Source organism: Mirounga angustirostris, unplaced genomic scaffold (genome assembly GCF_029215605.1).
Source record: "Mirounga angustirostris isolate CCGP_5_RB_7025 unplaced genomic scaffold, mMirAng1.0.hap1 SCAF_6, whole genome shotgun sequence".
Lineage (NCBI taxonomy): Eukaryota > Metazoa > Chordata > Mammalia > Carnivora > Phocidae > Mirounga > Mirounga angustirostris.
Window position 1 is genome coordinate 62,215,367 of NW_026991714.1, and position 16,218 is coordinate 62,231,584.

Genomic DNA, 16,218 nt, shown 5'->3' on the forward strand with positions numbered 1-16,218 from the left:
AATCTGTAAATACTGCTGCAGTAAATGGAGAGGTGCATAGATCTTTTTGGATTTGTGTCAGTTTGGAGGGTAAATACCAGTAGTGAAATTACTGGATCATATGGTATTTCTGTTTTTAAATTTTTTGAGGAACCTCCATACTGTTCTCCACAGTGGCTGCACCAATTTATATTCCCACCAACAGTGCATGAGGATTGCCTTTTTACCCCATCCTCATCAACACTTGTTAATTCTTGTCTTTTTGATACTAGCCATTCTAACTGGTGTGAGGTGATACCTCATTGTAGTTTTCATTTTTTTCCCCCTGATGATTACTGTTGTTGAGCATCATTTCATGTGTCTGTTGGCCATGTGTTTGTCTTCTTTGGAAAAATGTCTGTTCAGGTCCTCTGCCTATTTTTTTTAAATTTTATTATGTTAATCACCATACATTACATCATTAGTTTTTGATGCAGTGATCCATGATTCACTGTTTGCGTATAACACCCAGTGCTCCATTCAATACGTGCCCTCTTTAATACCCATCACCAGGCTAACCCATCTCCCCACGCCCCTCCCCTCTAGAACCCTCAGTTAGTTTCTCAGAGTCCATAGTCTCTCATGGTTCGTCTCCCCCTCTGATTTCCCCCCGCTTCATTTTTCCCTTCCTACTATCTCTTTTTTTTTTAACATATAATGTATTATTTGTTTCAGAGGTACAGATCTGTGATTCATCAGTCTTACACAATTCACAGCACTCACCATAGCACATACACTCCCCAATGTCTATCACCCAGCCACCCCATCCCTCCCACCCCCCACCACTCCAGCAACCCTCAGTTTGTTTCCTGAGATTAAGAATTCCTCATATCAGTGAGATCATATGATACATGTCTTTCTCTGATTGACTTATTTCACTTAGTATAATACCCTCTACTTCCATCCATGTCATTGCAAATGACAAGATTTCTTTTTTTTTTTTGATGGCTGCATAATATTCCATTGTATATATACACCACATCTTCTTTACCCATTCATCCATTGATGGACATCTTGGCTCTTTCCACAGTTTGGCTATTGTGGACATTGCTGCTATAAACATCAGGATGCACGTACCCTTTTGGATCCCTACATTTGTATCTTTGGGGTAAATACCCAGTAGTGCAATTGCTGGATCGTATGGTAGCTCTATTTTCAACTTTTTGAGGAACCTCCATACTGTTTTCCAGAGTGGCTGCACCAGCTTGCATTCCCACCAACAGTGTAGAAGGGTTCCCCTTTCTCCGCATCCTCGCCAACATCTGTCATTTCCTGACTTATTAATTTTAGCCATTCTGACTGGTGTGAGCTGGTATCTTATTGAGGTTTGGATTTGGATTTCCGTGATGCCGAGTGACGTTGAGCACTTGTTCATGTGTCTCTTGGCCATTTGGATGTCTCTTTGCAGAAATGTCTGTTCATGTCTTCTGCCCATTTCTTGATTGGATTATTTGTTCTTTGGGTGTTGAGTTTGATAAGTTCTTTCCTCTGCCTATTTTTAAATCAGATTATTTACTTTTTTTGGTGTTGAGTAGTACAAGTTTTTTATATACTTTGGATATTAACCCCTTATCAGATATATCATTTACAAATCTCTTCTCCCATCCATGAGGTTGCCTTTTTTTTTGTTGGTGATTTCCTTTGCTGTGCAAAAACTTTTTATTTTGGTTTCCCTTGCCTGAGGAGACATATCCATAAACATGTTGCTGATCCAAGAGATTACTGCCTATGTTTTTTCTTCTTTTTTTTTTTAAAGATTTTATTTATTTATTTGACAGAGACAGAGATAGCGAGAGCAGGAACACAAGCAGCGGGAGGGGGAGAGGGAGAAGCAGGCTTCCCCCCGAGGAGGGAGCCCGATGTGGGACTTGATCCCAGGACCCTGGGATCATGACCTGAGCCGAAGGCAGACGCTTAACGACTGAGCCACCCAGGCGCCCTGCCTATATTTTTTCTTTTAGAAGTTTTATGGTCTCACATTTAGCTGTTTAATCCATTTTGAGTATATTTTTGTGTATGGTGTGAGAAAGTGGTCCAGTTTCATTCTTTTACATGTTGCTGTCCAGTTTTCCCAACAACATTTTTTATTGAAAAGACTGTCTTTTCCCTGTTGGATATTCTTGCCTCCTTTGTCATAGATTAACTGACCGTTATAGGTGTGTTTATTCTGGGCTTTCTATTCTGTTCCACTGATCTGTGTCTGTTTTTGTGCCAGTACCATACTTGATTACTATAGCTGTATAGTACATCTTAAAATCTGGGATTGTGATACCCCTAGCTTTGTTCTTCTTTAATATTACTTTGACTATTTAGGGTCTTTTGTGGTTCCATACAAATACTAGGATTATTTATTCTAGTTCTGTGGAAAATGCTATTAGTATTTTGATAGAGATTGCATTGAATCTGTAGATTGCCTTGGGTAGTATGGACATTTTAACAATATTTATTCTTCCAATCCATAAGCATGGTATATCTTACCATTTGTTTGTATCTTTTCATTTTCTTTCATCAGTGTTCTATAGTTTTCAGACTATAGGTCTTTCACCTCCTTGTTTAGGTTTATTCCTAGGTATTTTATTACTTTTGGTGCATTGTAAATGGGATTGTTTTAATACAAGTTTTATGTGACATGGGAACTCTCATAAGGAAATGATGACTCAGAGAAATGGCAAAACCAAAATGCTTTTATACTATGTTGAGCAAAGAGAGGCAATGTGGAAACATAACTAAAATATATGGGGAGGCTAAAGGAAGATGAGTTATTTTAATGAGGTCTGTTTGCACAGAAATCTCTCAGCCTCACTCCCTATCTCTGGTGATAAGAATGTTTTCTTTCGGGCGCCTGGGTGGCTCAGTTGGTTAAGCGACTGCCTTTGGCTCAGGTCATGATCCTGGAGTCCCGGGATTGAGTCCCGCATCGGGCTCCCTGCTTGGCAGGGAGTCTGCTTCTCCCTCTGACCCTCCTCCCTCTCATGCTCTCTGTCTCTCATTCTCTCTCTCTCTCAAATAAATAAATAAAATCTTTAAAAAAAAAAAAAAAAGAATGTTTTCTTTCTTCCTCATATGGGGAGGACATCTTTCACATGGGAATTTTATCTCCTGCTTCCAGGAAGAAAGGGAAGGTCACTCTTTTTGTATCTGCTGTTTTTTAAGTGCTTTTAGCTCAAAATAATTCTTATTCCAAAGTGGCATATTTTGGGGTGGCAGATTCTACCACAATATAAATTGTAATAAACTTAACTATTTAGTTGTGGATGGCTGGGTGGCTCAATCAGTTAAGTGTCTGCCTCGGCTCAGGTCATGATCCCAGGGTCCTGGGATCAAGTCCCACATCGAGCTCCCTGCTTAGCAGGGAGCCTGCTTCTCCCTCTTCCTGTTGCTCCCCTGCCTGTGCTCTCTCTCTCACTCTGACAAATGAATAAATAAAATCTTTTAAAAAAATAAAATAAACTTACCATCTAGTTGAGAAGAGAGTACTAATGCCTATGAGCACCACAGTAACACTATAGAGAATATGATGTAGTCTGCGTTCTGTAGTATTAACTAAAATTATAATAAGAGTAGAAGGGTACTAAAAGCTGGAGTTTTGGAGGATGTTTTTCTGGGAGAGGAAAATCTTAAAGGAGCAGGATTGTTTAGATCAGCAGAAGGAGGATGAAAGAGTTCCATAGAGAAAACAGCAACACTGAAAGGACATATTCAGGATGAATGTTTTATTTATGGGGGCCACAAGGCATCTATTCTAAATTCCTGCAGTAGAGGATGTCTGTTAGAAATTGTTAAGGGCACCTGGGTGGCTCAGCCGGTTAAGTGTCTGCCTTCGGCTCAGGTCATGACCTCAGGGTCCTGGGATCAAGCCCTGCATCGGGCTCCTTGCTCAGCTGGAAGCCTGCTTCTCCCTTTCACTCTGCCTGCCACTCTGCCTACTTGTGCTCTCTCTCTCTCTGTCAAATAAATAAATAAAATCTTAAAAAAATTATTAAAAAGGATGCTGAACTAGGAAAATGGAAGATTATAAAAGCCTTGAAAGGTAGACATAGTATATATTTTATACATTTTAACAAGGGAATAATAGGGCGCCTGGGTGGCTCAGTCGTTAAGTGTCTGCCTTCAGCTCAGGTCATGATCCCAGGGTCCTGGGATCGAACCCCACATCGGGCTCCCTGCTCTGCTGGGAGTCCGCTTCTCCCTCTCTCACTCCCCCTGCTTCTGTTCCCTCTCTCGCTGTGTCTCTCTCTGTCAAATAAATAAATAAAATCTTAAAAAAATAAAAACAAAAAACCCCCCAAAAAACAAGAGAATAATAGAATAAAAGTAACATTTAAGGGCTTAGAAAGAGCTTATTAGTTTTTTAAAAAATTTATTTAATTTTAAAAACTTTTTAATTTTTTATATCCTTTTTACATTTATTTTTTATTTTTAAGAGTTTTTGTTTATTTTCTTATTAAATTTTTATTTATTTATTTATTAAGATTTTATTTATTTGAGAGAGAGAGAGAAAGAGAGCGAGTGAGGGGAGGGGCAGAGGGAAAAGCAGACTCCTCCCTGAGCAGGGAGCCTGATGCGGCGACCCAGGTTCCTGGGATCCCAGGACCCTGAGATTGTGACCTGAGCCAAAGGCAGACACTTATCCTACTGAGCCGCCCAGGCACCCCCAATTTTATTTTATTTTATTTTTTTTATTTTAAGTAAACTTGTCACATGTGGGTTCAAACTCACAACCTGGAGATCAAGAGTCACATGCTCTACCAACTGACCCAGCCAGGTGCCCCTAAGTTTTTATTTAAATTCCAGTTCGTTAACATACAGTGTGTTAGTTTCAGGAATACAATATAGTGATTCAACGCTTCCATACAACACACAGTGCTCATCATAACGGGTGCACTCCTTAATCCCCATTACCTATTTCACCCATCCTTCCACCAACCTCCTGTCTGGTAACCATCAGTTTGTTCTCTATAGTTAAGAGTCTATTTCTTGGTTTGCCTCTCTCTCTCTCTTTTTTTTCCCTTTGCTCATTTGTTTTGTTTCTTAAATTCCACATATGAGTGAACTCATATGGTATTTGTCTTTCTCTGCCTGACTTATTTCCCTTAGCATAATACTGTGTAGTTCTATCCATGTCTTTGCAAATGACAAGATTTCTTTCTCCTTTATGGCTGAGTAATATTCCATTGTATATATATACCACTTCTTCTTTACCCGTTCGTCCTTTGATGGACACTTGGGCTCTTTCCATAATTTGGCTATTGTAGATAATGTTGCTATAAACATTGGAGTACATGTGTCCCTTTGAATTAGTATTTTTGGGGGTGCCTGGTTGGCTGTCATTAAGCATCTGCCTTTGGCTCAGGTCGTGATCCCTGGGTCCTGGGATCGAACCCCACATCGGGCTCTCTGCTCAGCGGGAAATCTGCTTCTCCCTCTCCCATTCCCCCTGCTTGTGTTCCCTCTCTTGCTGTCTCTCTCTCTGTCAAATAAATAAATAAAATCTTAAAAAAAAACCAAACCACCAGCCACTCTCAGTTCACACACATGGCCCTGCTGCTCCAGGTTTCAGTCCGGATTGGGGGCTGCCCTAAAGTCCTTTCCCCACCGCTACCAGTCTGCGAGTCCGTGCCCTGTCCCCAGTGCGGGAGGCTTTCACGCTCCGGCATTGCAGGATCCCCATGGCTCCCTCCCCCTTCCGTTTATCTTCCGATATCTGCCCGCAGAATCACTTCATACCTTGAAACCAACTGCCTGCGATATTCTGTTTGTAGAGATCCAGATATATATTCTTACATCTCAGGCTGATTTCGTGGGTGTTCAGAGTGGTCTGGTAGATACCCAGCTCAATTCTGGGACTGGTTGGAAATAGGGTCCCCTACTCCTCCGCCATCTTTTCCTCCCCCTCCAGCTTTGCTTTTCTTTTTCAAGAATGCTTTGGCTATTTGGGGGTCCTCTTTGGTTCCATACAAATTATAGAATTGTTTGTTCTAGCTCTGTGAAAAATGCTGTTGGTATTTTGATAGGGATTGCATTAAATATGTAGATTGCTTTGGATAGTATGGACATTTTGACAATATTCTTCTAATCCATGGGCATGGAATGTCTTTCCATTTCTTTGTGTCATCTTCAATTTCTTTCATCAGTGTTTTATAGTTTTTAGAGTACAGGTCTTTCAGCTCTTTGGTTAGGTTTAGTCCTAGGTATCTTGTTGTTTTTGGTGTAATTGTAAATGGGATAGATTCCTTAATTTCTCTTTCTGCTGCTTCATTACTGGAGTATAGAAATGCAACAGATTTCTGTACGTTGATTTTGTATTCTGTGACCTTACTGAATTCATGTGTAAGTTCTAGCAGTTTTTTGGTGGTTTTTCAGGTTTTCCATATAGAGTATCATGTCATCTGCAAATAGTGAAAGTTTTACTTCTTCCTTGCCAATTGGGATGTTCTTTATTTCTTTTTGTTGTCTGATTGTTGTGGCTAGGACTTCCAGTATTATGTTGCATAAAAGTGGCAAAAGTGGACATCCCTGCCTTGTTCTTGACCATAGAGGAAAAGCTCTCAGTTTTTCCCCATTGAGGATATTAGCTGTGGGCTTTTGACCTATGGCCTTTATTATGTTGAGTCATGTTCCCTCTAAACCTACTTTGTTGAGGGTTTTTGTCATGAATGGATGTTGTACTTTGTCAAATGCTTTTTCTGCATCTATTGAAATGATCATACAGTTCTTATTCTCTCTTGTATTAATGTGGTGTATCATGTTGACTGATTTGCAAATATTGAACTACCCTTGCAACCCAGGAATAAATCCCACTTAATTGTGGTGAATGATTTTTTTTAACGTATTGTTGGATTTAGTTTGCAAGTATGTTATTGAGAATTTTTGCATCTATGTTTATCAAGGATATTGGCCTATAGTTCTCTTTTCTAATGGTGTCATACATTCTATAGCTTTTGAAAAATGTATAATGATGTGTATCCATCATTACAGTAGCAAAGAGAATAGTTCCACTGCAGTAAAGATCATCTGTGCTCCATTTACTCATCTCTCCTTTCTTAGCCTCCAAATCCCGGCAACTGCTGATCTCTTTACTGTCTGCACAGTTTTGCTTTTTCAGAATGTCATGTAGTTGGAATCATATAGTTTGTAGCCTTTTCAGACTGGCTTCACTGACTTAGGAATAGGCATTTAAGTTTCCTCCATGTCTTTTCATGGCTCAGTAGCCTTTTTTTAATCACTGGGTAATATTCTATTGTATGGGTATAACATAGTTTGTTTATCCATTCATCCTTTGAAGGACATCTTGCTTGCTTCCTGCTTCCAAGTTTTGGCAACTATGAACAACACTGCTATAAATATTCATGTGCAGGTTTTTGTGGATATAAATTTTTAACTCATTTGAGTAAATACCAAGAAACTCAATTGCTGGATCACTCGATAAAGAGTATTTTTAGTTTTGTAAGAAGCTGTCAAAGTGTCTTCCTAAATGGCTGTACCATTTTGCTTTTTCACCAGCAATGAATGAGAGTTCTTGATGCTCCACATCCTTGCCAGCATTTGGTGTCATTGGTGTTTTGGATTTTAATGTACTTGAGGTGTGTTTTAATTTAAATTCCCTGATGACATATAATATTGGATATGATTTTCCTGTACTTATTTTCCACTTATATACTTTCTTTTTTAAAATTGAATTGTTTGTTTTCTTATTATTGAGTTCTAAGAGTTCCTTATATATTTTGGAAACCAGTCATTTATCAGCTATGTCTTTTGCAATTCTTTTCTCCTAGTCTGTGGCTAGTCTTTGATTCTCTTAACAGTGTCTTTCATAGAGCAGAAGGTTTTAATTTCAATAAAGTCTAACTTATCAATTTTTTCTTTCATAGATTTTGCTTTTGGTATTCTATCTAAAGATCATTGCCAAACCCAAGGTCATCAGTATTTTCCCCATTCTTCTATAATTTTGTGTTTTACATTTAGATCTATGCTCCATTTTTAGTTCATTTTTATGTAAGGTGTAAGATCTCTGTCTAGATTGTTTTTTCTTTTCTTTTCTTTTCTTTTCTTTTTTCTGCATGTGGATATCCAGTTGTTTCAGCACCATTTGTTGAAAAGAATGTTTCAATTGAATTGCCTTTGCTTCTTTATAAAGATCAGATGACTATATTTGTTTGAATCTACTTCTGGGATCATTTTTCTGTTCCATTGATCTATTGGTCTATTCTTTTGCAAATACCATACTGTCTTGATTATTGGAACTTTACAGTAAATCTTGAAGTTGGGTAGTGTCAATCTTCTGATATTGTTCTTCTCATTATGATGTTAAGTATTTGGGTCTTTTGCCCCTTTATATGAATTAAAATCAGTTAGTAAATATCCACAAAATAACAAAACCAGATGTCTTTTTAAAAAGTATTTCTTCCTTTCCAGCATATATGGTTTTTATTTCTTTTTCCTATCTTGTTGCATTAGCTAGGATTTTTTGTATGGTGTTGAATAGGAGTGATGAGAAGGGACATCCTTGCCTTGTTCTTGTTCTTAATGGGAAACTATCTATAGTCTCACCATTGAGTATGACATTAGCTATATGTTATTTATAGAGGCTGTTTATGAATTTGAGGATGTTTTCCTCTATTTCTTGTCTGCTGAGAATTTTTATCTTGAATGGCTACTGGAATTTGTCACTTGCTTTTTCTGTCTATTGATATGATCATAAATTACTTTTCTAGTTTGTTGATGTGATGGATTACATTAATGCCTTTTCAAATACTGAACCACCCTTGTATACCTAGAATAAATTCCATTTGGTCCTGTTGTATAGTTCTTTTTATACATCATTGCGTTTGATTTGCTGATATTTCGATGGGGATTTTTGTATTTATCTTCATGAGATATATTATAGGTCTCTAGTTTTCCATTTCTGTAGTGTCTTCACCTGGTTTGGGTATTAGGGTGATGCTGGTCTCAAGAATGAGTTAGGAAGTATTCCCTCAGATATTTTATGGAAGACATTGTAAAAAATTGGTATAATTTGTTACTTAAATTTTTGGTGTAATTCACAAGTGGACTAATGGCAGGCTTGGTGCTTTCTGTTTTAAAGGTTATTAATAATTGATTCAATTGCTTTTATAGATGTAGGCCTTGTTCAGACTATTTCTCCTTCTGTGAGTTTTGATAGATTGTGTCTTTCAAGGAATTGGTCCATTTTATCTAAATTACAAAATTTATGGGCATAGAGTTGTTCATGGTATTCCATTGTTATCCTTTTAATGTTCATGGGATCTGTAATGATGACTCCACTTTGATTTCTGATGTTAGTAATTTGTGTCTTCTCCCTTTTTTTCTTAGTTAGCCAGGCTAGAGTCTAGAGTCTTACAGTTTTATTGATCATTTCAAGGACCCAGCTTTTGGTTTTGTTGCTTTTCTCTATTGCTTTTCTATTTTTAATTTCTTTGATCTTTGCTCTAATTTTTATTGTATCTTCTGCTTACTTTGGATTTAACTTACTCCCCATTTTTTTTTTAAGTTTCCTAAGACAGAAGCTTAGATTATTGATTTGGAATCTTTCTTCTTTTCTGATGTTTTTCACTGATTTTGTTGTATCTCACAAATATTGGTAAGTTGTATTTTCATTTTTATTTAGTTCAAAATATTTTAAAATTTTTCTTGAGACTTTGTCCTTGACCTGTATGTTATTTAGAACTATTTTTTAATCACCAAGTATATTGGGAGTGTTCCAGCCATCTTTCTGTTATTGATCTCTAGTTTAATTCTACTGTGGTCTGAGAACATACTTTTTATGATTTCTATTCTTTTTGATTTGTTAAGGTGTGTTTTTAGGCCCAGGATGTGGTACGTTTTGGTGAATGTTCTGTTTTAGCTTAAGAAGAATGTGTATTCTCTTGTTGGATAAAATATTCTATAAATGCCATTTAGTTCCATTCGATGGCTGATGCTGTTCAGTTCAACTATGTACCTACCAATGTTTTGCCATTCTGCAAGATCTGTTGGATCTGTCAATTACTGACAGAGGGGTTTTGAAATCTCCAGCTGAAATAGTGGATTCATCTGTTTCTTTGTACAGTTCTATCAGTTTTTGTATCATGTATTTTGATCTTCTGTCATTAGGCACATACACATTAAGGATCATTATGTGCCAGGAGAATTGACCCCTTTATCATTATGTAATGCTTCTTTTTATCCCTTATATTTTTGTTTGGTATGAAGTCTGCTTTGTCTGAAATTAATATAGCTACACCAGCTTTCTTTTTATTTATGTTAGCATGGTATGTCTCTCTATCCATTTACCTTTCATTTATCTGTGTCTTTATATTTAAAGTGGGCTTCTTATAGACAACATATACTTGTGTCATGTTTGTCATTCATTTTTATAGTCTCTTTCTTTTTATTGGGGTATTCAGACCATGGACACTTAAAGTTATTATTGATATGCTTGGATATCAATATAGTTGGATAATACCTACCATGTTTGTTACTGTTTTCTATTCATTGCCCTCATTCGTTCATTCGTTCTTTTTCTTTCTTTCTTTCTTTCTTTCTTTCTTTCTTTCTTTCTTTCTTTCTTTCTTTCTTTCTTTCTTTCTCCCCTCTCTCTCTCTCTCTTCAGTCTTCTACTCTTTTTCTGGCTTTAAGTGATCCTGTTATTTGATTGCAGTTTTTCTCCTCTCTTAGCATAGCAGTTGAACTTTTTTTTTTTACTTTTGTAAGTGATTGTCCTTGAGTTTGCAATTACACTGATCAGTAATCTAAGTCTGCATTCAAATAGCTCTATACCACCACATGGGTAGGGCAAGTCCCTTATGAGAGAGTGTTTCCAATCCCTCCCTCCTGTCCTCTATAACATTGCTGTCATTCATTTCAATTATTCATAAGCTATACTCACTATATATAGCGCTGCTACCGTGATGTTGAACAAACTGTTATATGTTAGATCAGTTAAGATTAAAAAAAAAAAGTATTTTGTTTTATCACCATATATTCCTTTTCTAATGCTCTTTCTTTTTTGTGTACTTCTGAGCTTATAACCTGTATCATTTTCCTCCTTTCTGAAGAACATTTAACATTTCTTGCAAGGCAGGTCTACTGGAGACAAACTTGCTCAATTTTTTTTTTTATCTGAGAAAGTCTTTATTTTCCCCTTACCTTTGAAAGTTAATTTGCCTGAATACAGAATTCTAGGTTGGTGAGTTTTTTTCTTTTGAATACTTTAAATATTTCATTCCATTGTCTTCTTGCTTGCAGGGTTTCTGAAGAAAACCCTGATTTCTGACTTTCTTAAAGATTTTCTGTTTGTCTTTGATTTTCTGCAGTTTGAATATGATATGCCTAGGTATAGATTTTTTTTTTAAACATTTATTTGACAGAGAGAGACACAGCGAGAGAGGGAACACAAGCAGGGGGGGTGGGAGAGGGAGAAGCAGGCTTCCTGTGGAGCAGGGAGCCTGATGTAGGGCTAGATTTTTTTGTTTATTTTATACTGCTTGGTGTTCTCTGAGCTTCCTGGATCTGTGGTTTGGTGGTTATCATTTTGGAAAATTCTTGGTCATTATTGTTTCAAATATTTCTTCTTGTCACCTTAGAAATCATAAAACGTATGTTCTCAGACCACAGTAGAATTAAACTAGAGATCACTTTCTCTTTGTCACCTTTTATAATTGTCCCACATTTCTTGGATATTCTGTTCTTTTTCATTCTTTTTTCTCCTTGCATTTTAGTTTGGGAAATTTCTATTGGCAGTTCTTCAAGTTCCCCGATTCTTTTCTTGGTTGTGTCCAATCTATTAATGAGCCCATCAAAGTCATTCATCATTTCTATTATGGTGTTTTTGATTTCCAGCACTTTGAATCTTTCTTAGAGTTTCCATCTCTGCTTATATTTCCTGTCTGTCCTTTCATGTGGTCCACTTTTTCCATTAGATGCTTTAACATATTAATCATAATTATTTTAAACTCCCAATCTGATAATTCCAACATTGCTGCCATATTAAAGTCTGGTTCTGTGCTTTCTTCATCTCTTTAAACTGTGCTTTAAGTCTTTTAGTGTGCTTTCTAATTTTTTGTTGAGTGCTGGCCACAAGGTAGTGAGTAAAAGGAACTGTTTAGAGTGAGACATTATGTTTATTGTGGTAGGAGTTAGGCTGTGTTTACTGTTTGGTGTTACTACAGTTGTCAGAGGCTAAAATTTCCACTAGTGTCCTGCTTTATGTTTCCCCTGTTGTCTTTGGGCTTCCCTTGAAAATTCTTCTTAACTATAGTCTGAGATATGCAGTTATTTTAGTGTATTCCCTTGTTATTTTATAGGCGCCCTTTTGATGTGGTGGTGGGTGTGAGAGCAGGGGAAGCATTTTATAGTCCTATGATTAGGTCTCAGTCTTTTAGGGAGTCTATGCCCATTAGCTTTTACCTTCACAAGCGCTTCTCAGTCACCCTGTCGCCGTAAGTGAGGTGGGAAGCCTAGAGGGAGCTGGGGTTGGATATTTCCCTTTTTGAGGGCAGGGCAGTTAGGTTGTGAAAAACCCCAGCTATTTAGGCTCTGGTAAAATACTTTGTCTTGAGGCAGGCCTTTTTAAGAACAGAAATGCTTTGGGCATATTTCAAAGTGGCTACTTTTCCTCTTGTACTAGAGGAAGCTGGAAGGGATTTTTCTCTAGTCTTTGCTCTAAGAACCTGGTAGTGTCCTAGAGATAAAACTCACAAAATATAGGAATCCCTTTAAGATGGTTCTTCTGGAGTTTTTAACCCTCAAACTTATCTGCCATGAACTGCCAATTACACTTTACCTTTTCCTTCCCAGGACTGGTTCCCCTGGAAGTTTCTGCTCAGGTAGGTTGTGATTCTCAGGAACACCTGTCTGTCCAATTTAAGGGATGACAGTTTTCCCTGTGACCTCAATTCTCTTTTGGATTTAAGAAGAGTGGTTGATTTTTTGGTGTGTCCAGCTTTTCTCTTGTTGTGAATGTTGTCTTCCAAGCTCATTATATTCCAGACCAAAAATTGGAAGCCTGCAACATTTTTTTTAGTTAAAGCTTTCAATTATAGACTTGGGTTTTGGCTTTTTTCTGAATGAAATAATTGAAATGGAACTTGCATATATTGCTTAATAGTTTTTTATTACACTGGTAATGAAGTATTGTGCCATCAATGTATTGATATTTTTTACCTTTTTTCAGAGAGTGAGACACCACCCAATAGCTATTCTAATTGTTACTTATTGTATTCCCTTATCTTATGCCTGCAAGAACAGACAAGCACTCTTTGAGAACTCTCCACCAAACTATCTCACTCATAATTTCCCTCCATCTGGCTACCAGTCAGTGGATAACTATTCTAACTTTCCATGCCTATCTCAGAGTCCTCTGTTATCCCTTTAATCCTCTGTTAGGTTCAACAGGTTGTCGGCATTTGAGTAGGAGTAATAATATATCTCACCTTATTGTTTAAAAGTCTACCTTATTCTTAAAAATTTTTTAGATAACCCCTTTAATTAAAGTCTTTCTGGAAGCCTACAAAAAACTGTCAGAAACCACACATTTCTGTGATATGGCCATTAGCAGGCTCTTTACTATATCCCCCATGCTTCTTTTTGTTTGTTAGCTAATGTTTGAGTTGCTTCATTTGTCTAAGTAAAATTACAATATTTCAGAAAATGAATAGAGAGCATGTTTTCCATGCTTTGTATCATGTTGGGTCATCTAGTAATCAGTGATTAACACTGCTTAAAAATGCTTAATATAGTTGGTATTTTTGTTTCTGCTTTTTACAGGAGGAACTCTCTGGAATGAAAAATAGGGTACAAGTAGTTGTGCTTGAAAATGAAAGGCTCCAGCAAGAGCTGAAATCTCAGAGACAGGAGGAAGCAATGAGGGAACAAACACTTCTGGATGCATCTGTGAGCATTTTTCAAACCATAAATTATATTTTAGTTTGAATGTTCCTTCCTACCCTCTCCCCCAGCCTTCTGAACTGCTGAAATTCTTGACTTGAAGTTTGGCAAATGTACTGTGCTATTACTCACTTGGGGCCTCAAAAATTAAGATTCACCATGGTGGAATGAATCCTCAAATGCAATGATGTAGCGATGCCAAATATCTGTGCTGATTTCCTCTCTGAGCATACATACCATTTATGTTTTTTCCATATGGAAAGAGCAGGTCCGAAGCAGGAAGCAGATCAAATAGGAAACACTTGGTAAATCCAGAAACTTTCTAACCATAGCTTAGATTTCTGTTGTCTTCCTCTAAATTGCCCTTGCACTCTGAATCCTAATAAGTCTAATCGGCAGCATGGGGAAGCATAGAGAGCACTGGCCTGAGGGTACCAGGATCAGCATGTTAGTTTCCCGTCGTCCCTAACAAGTGGGGTGTTTCACGAGTAATGTTAACAATAGTAACAATAGTAATGTTGCAAACGTGGCTTAACCTCACATGTCCTCTGCTTATTGGCAATTTGAGAAGATTCACCCATATTAGCTGTTCTTACTCTTTAATGTAACAGTCACTTGGGATACTTGTTGATAGTGCAGATTCCTGAGCTCCCTTCCCTGAGAGTCTGATGCAGTGGGTTTGGGTTAAGTCCTTGAGTTAAAAATATGAATTTTTAACAAGTTGCCTAAGTGCTTCTAGTATCAATGCACCACATTTTGAAGAACAGTGGATTCGATGATGTCTTTAATTGTACAACACAAAATTCTTGTGATGATATTTAAGTAGTGTTTAAACTTAATGTCTCCTTATGACTTGTCAGAGATACTGTTGCCTTAAAAATGTTATTTACTCTTTTGCTATAGGACACAGTTAATCACAGCTTGTCCTGCTTTTTGAAACAAATTCAGATTTCCATGGGGAAGTGTTAATATTTGCCTGTTGCAGCTTTACTTTACAATGGATTTTGGTGATTTTGACTTAGTTGTCATTGGTAAATCCATTCTGTTAAGAAAAAATATGAGTGCCTTAATGTTTTACCTAGGTGTCCTCTAATTTTTTATTTTGAAGTGTTTTTTTTGTTGACCTGACCTGATATCTCATTTGTAATCCTTGAGTTCTGTGTTAGAATTTCCTACTTAGAAGTAGCTGATTGTGTTAAATCTGAATGGCAAAGTGGGCTGATCAGTATTTCTGTTTATTTTTCTGAAGTATGTTTCAGTTTGTGTCCAGCTGTTTTCCCTTCACCAGAAGAGTTTTTTGAATATTTATATTATATTATTTATTATCAATGTTAGTACAAGTTAAAAATCCCATCTTAGTTGCTTATTATTTTAATGTCAATTTGAAGATGATAGAGCCATATAAAAAGTACTTCGAAGTAGCTCGTTTTAAAAATATATTCTTTTGCTTTTCTTCCAAATATGTAGTCACTTAGCAAACAGTGACTCAATTATTCATAGACTTCGGTATTTGTACAATGACAAAGAAGTGGAAGAAGGGGAAGTGAAGTGAGAAAGGAAATTAGGCAGACAAGTGAACCAGAGGGCAAGAGAAGTGAGTAATACAGAAGGGGAAGGAAACAATGTACCAACACACATGCTTTGCTATAGGAACAAAGGAAACTTGCTGAAGAAAATTACAGCCATAGTTATGGAAAAAACAAGTTGTAGAGTGTTTCTTTTAAAAAAAAACACATGAACTAAAATATAATGCAAACAACAAAATGATTGTTGCACGTGTCAGGAGACCTTGATATCTATTTTAATGTCAGTCTTCTGTGTTATTTTGTTTAGAATTGCTAACCCTGCCACATTACTGAATTGCTGTATGAGATCTAGTAATATGGGGGTGGAGTCTTTTGGGTTTTCCACATAAAGTATCATGTCGTCTGCGAAAAGAGAGAGTTTGACTTCTTCTTTGCCAATTTGAATACCTTTTATTTCTTTTTGTTGTCTGATTGCTGTTGCTAGGACTTCTAGTACTATGTTGAACAATAGTGGTGAGAGTGGGCATCCTTGACGTGTTCCTGATCTTAAGGGAAAGGCTCTCAGCTTTTCCCCATTGAGGATGATATTCGCTGTGGGTTTTTCATAGATGGATTTTATGAACTTGAGGAATGTTCCCTCTATCCCTATACTCTGAAGAGTTTTATTCAGGAAAGGATGCTGTATTTTGTCAAATGCTTTTTCTGCATCCATTGAGAGGACCATATGGTTCTTCTCTCTCCTCTTATTAATGTGTTCTATCACATTGATTGATTTGCAAATGTTGAA

General features: G+C 37.0%; 1 protein-coding gene across 18 annotated transcripts in view; it reads left to right on the top strand.

Moving 5' to 3' along the window:
* The window catches only part of SDCCAG8 (SHH signaling and ciliogenesis regulator SDCCAG8), a 232,811-nt gene that overhangs the window by 19,161 nt on the left and 197,432 nt on the right, over positions 1 to 16,218 (top strand). For all 18 annotated transcript variants that reach the window (XR_010412369.1, XR_010412370.1, XR_010412363.1 and 15 more), the window contains one exon: positions 13,786 to 13,911. Coding sequence is in view for 6 of the 18 variants with exons in the window: in XM_045877577.3 (XP_045733533.1) it covers positions 13,786 to 13,911 (126 nt within the window). In the remaining 12 variants the exon portion in view is untranslated. The remainder of the gene's footprint in view (positions 1 to 13,785; positions 13,912 to 16,218) is intronic.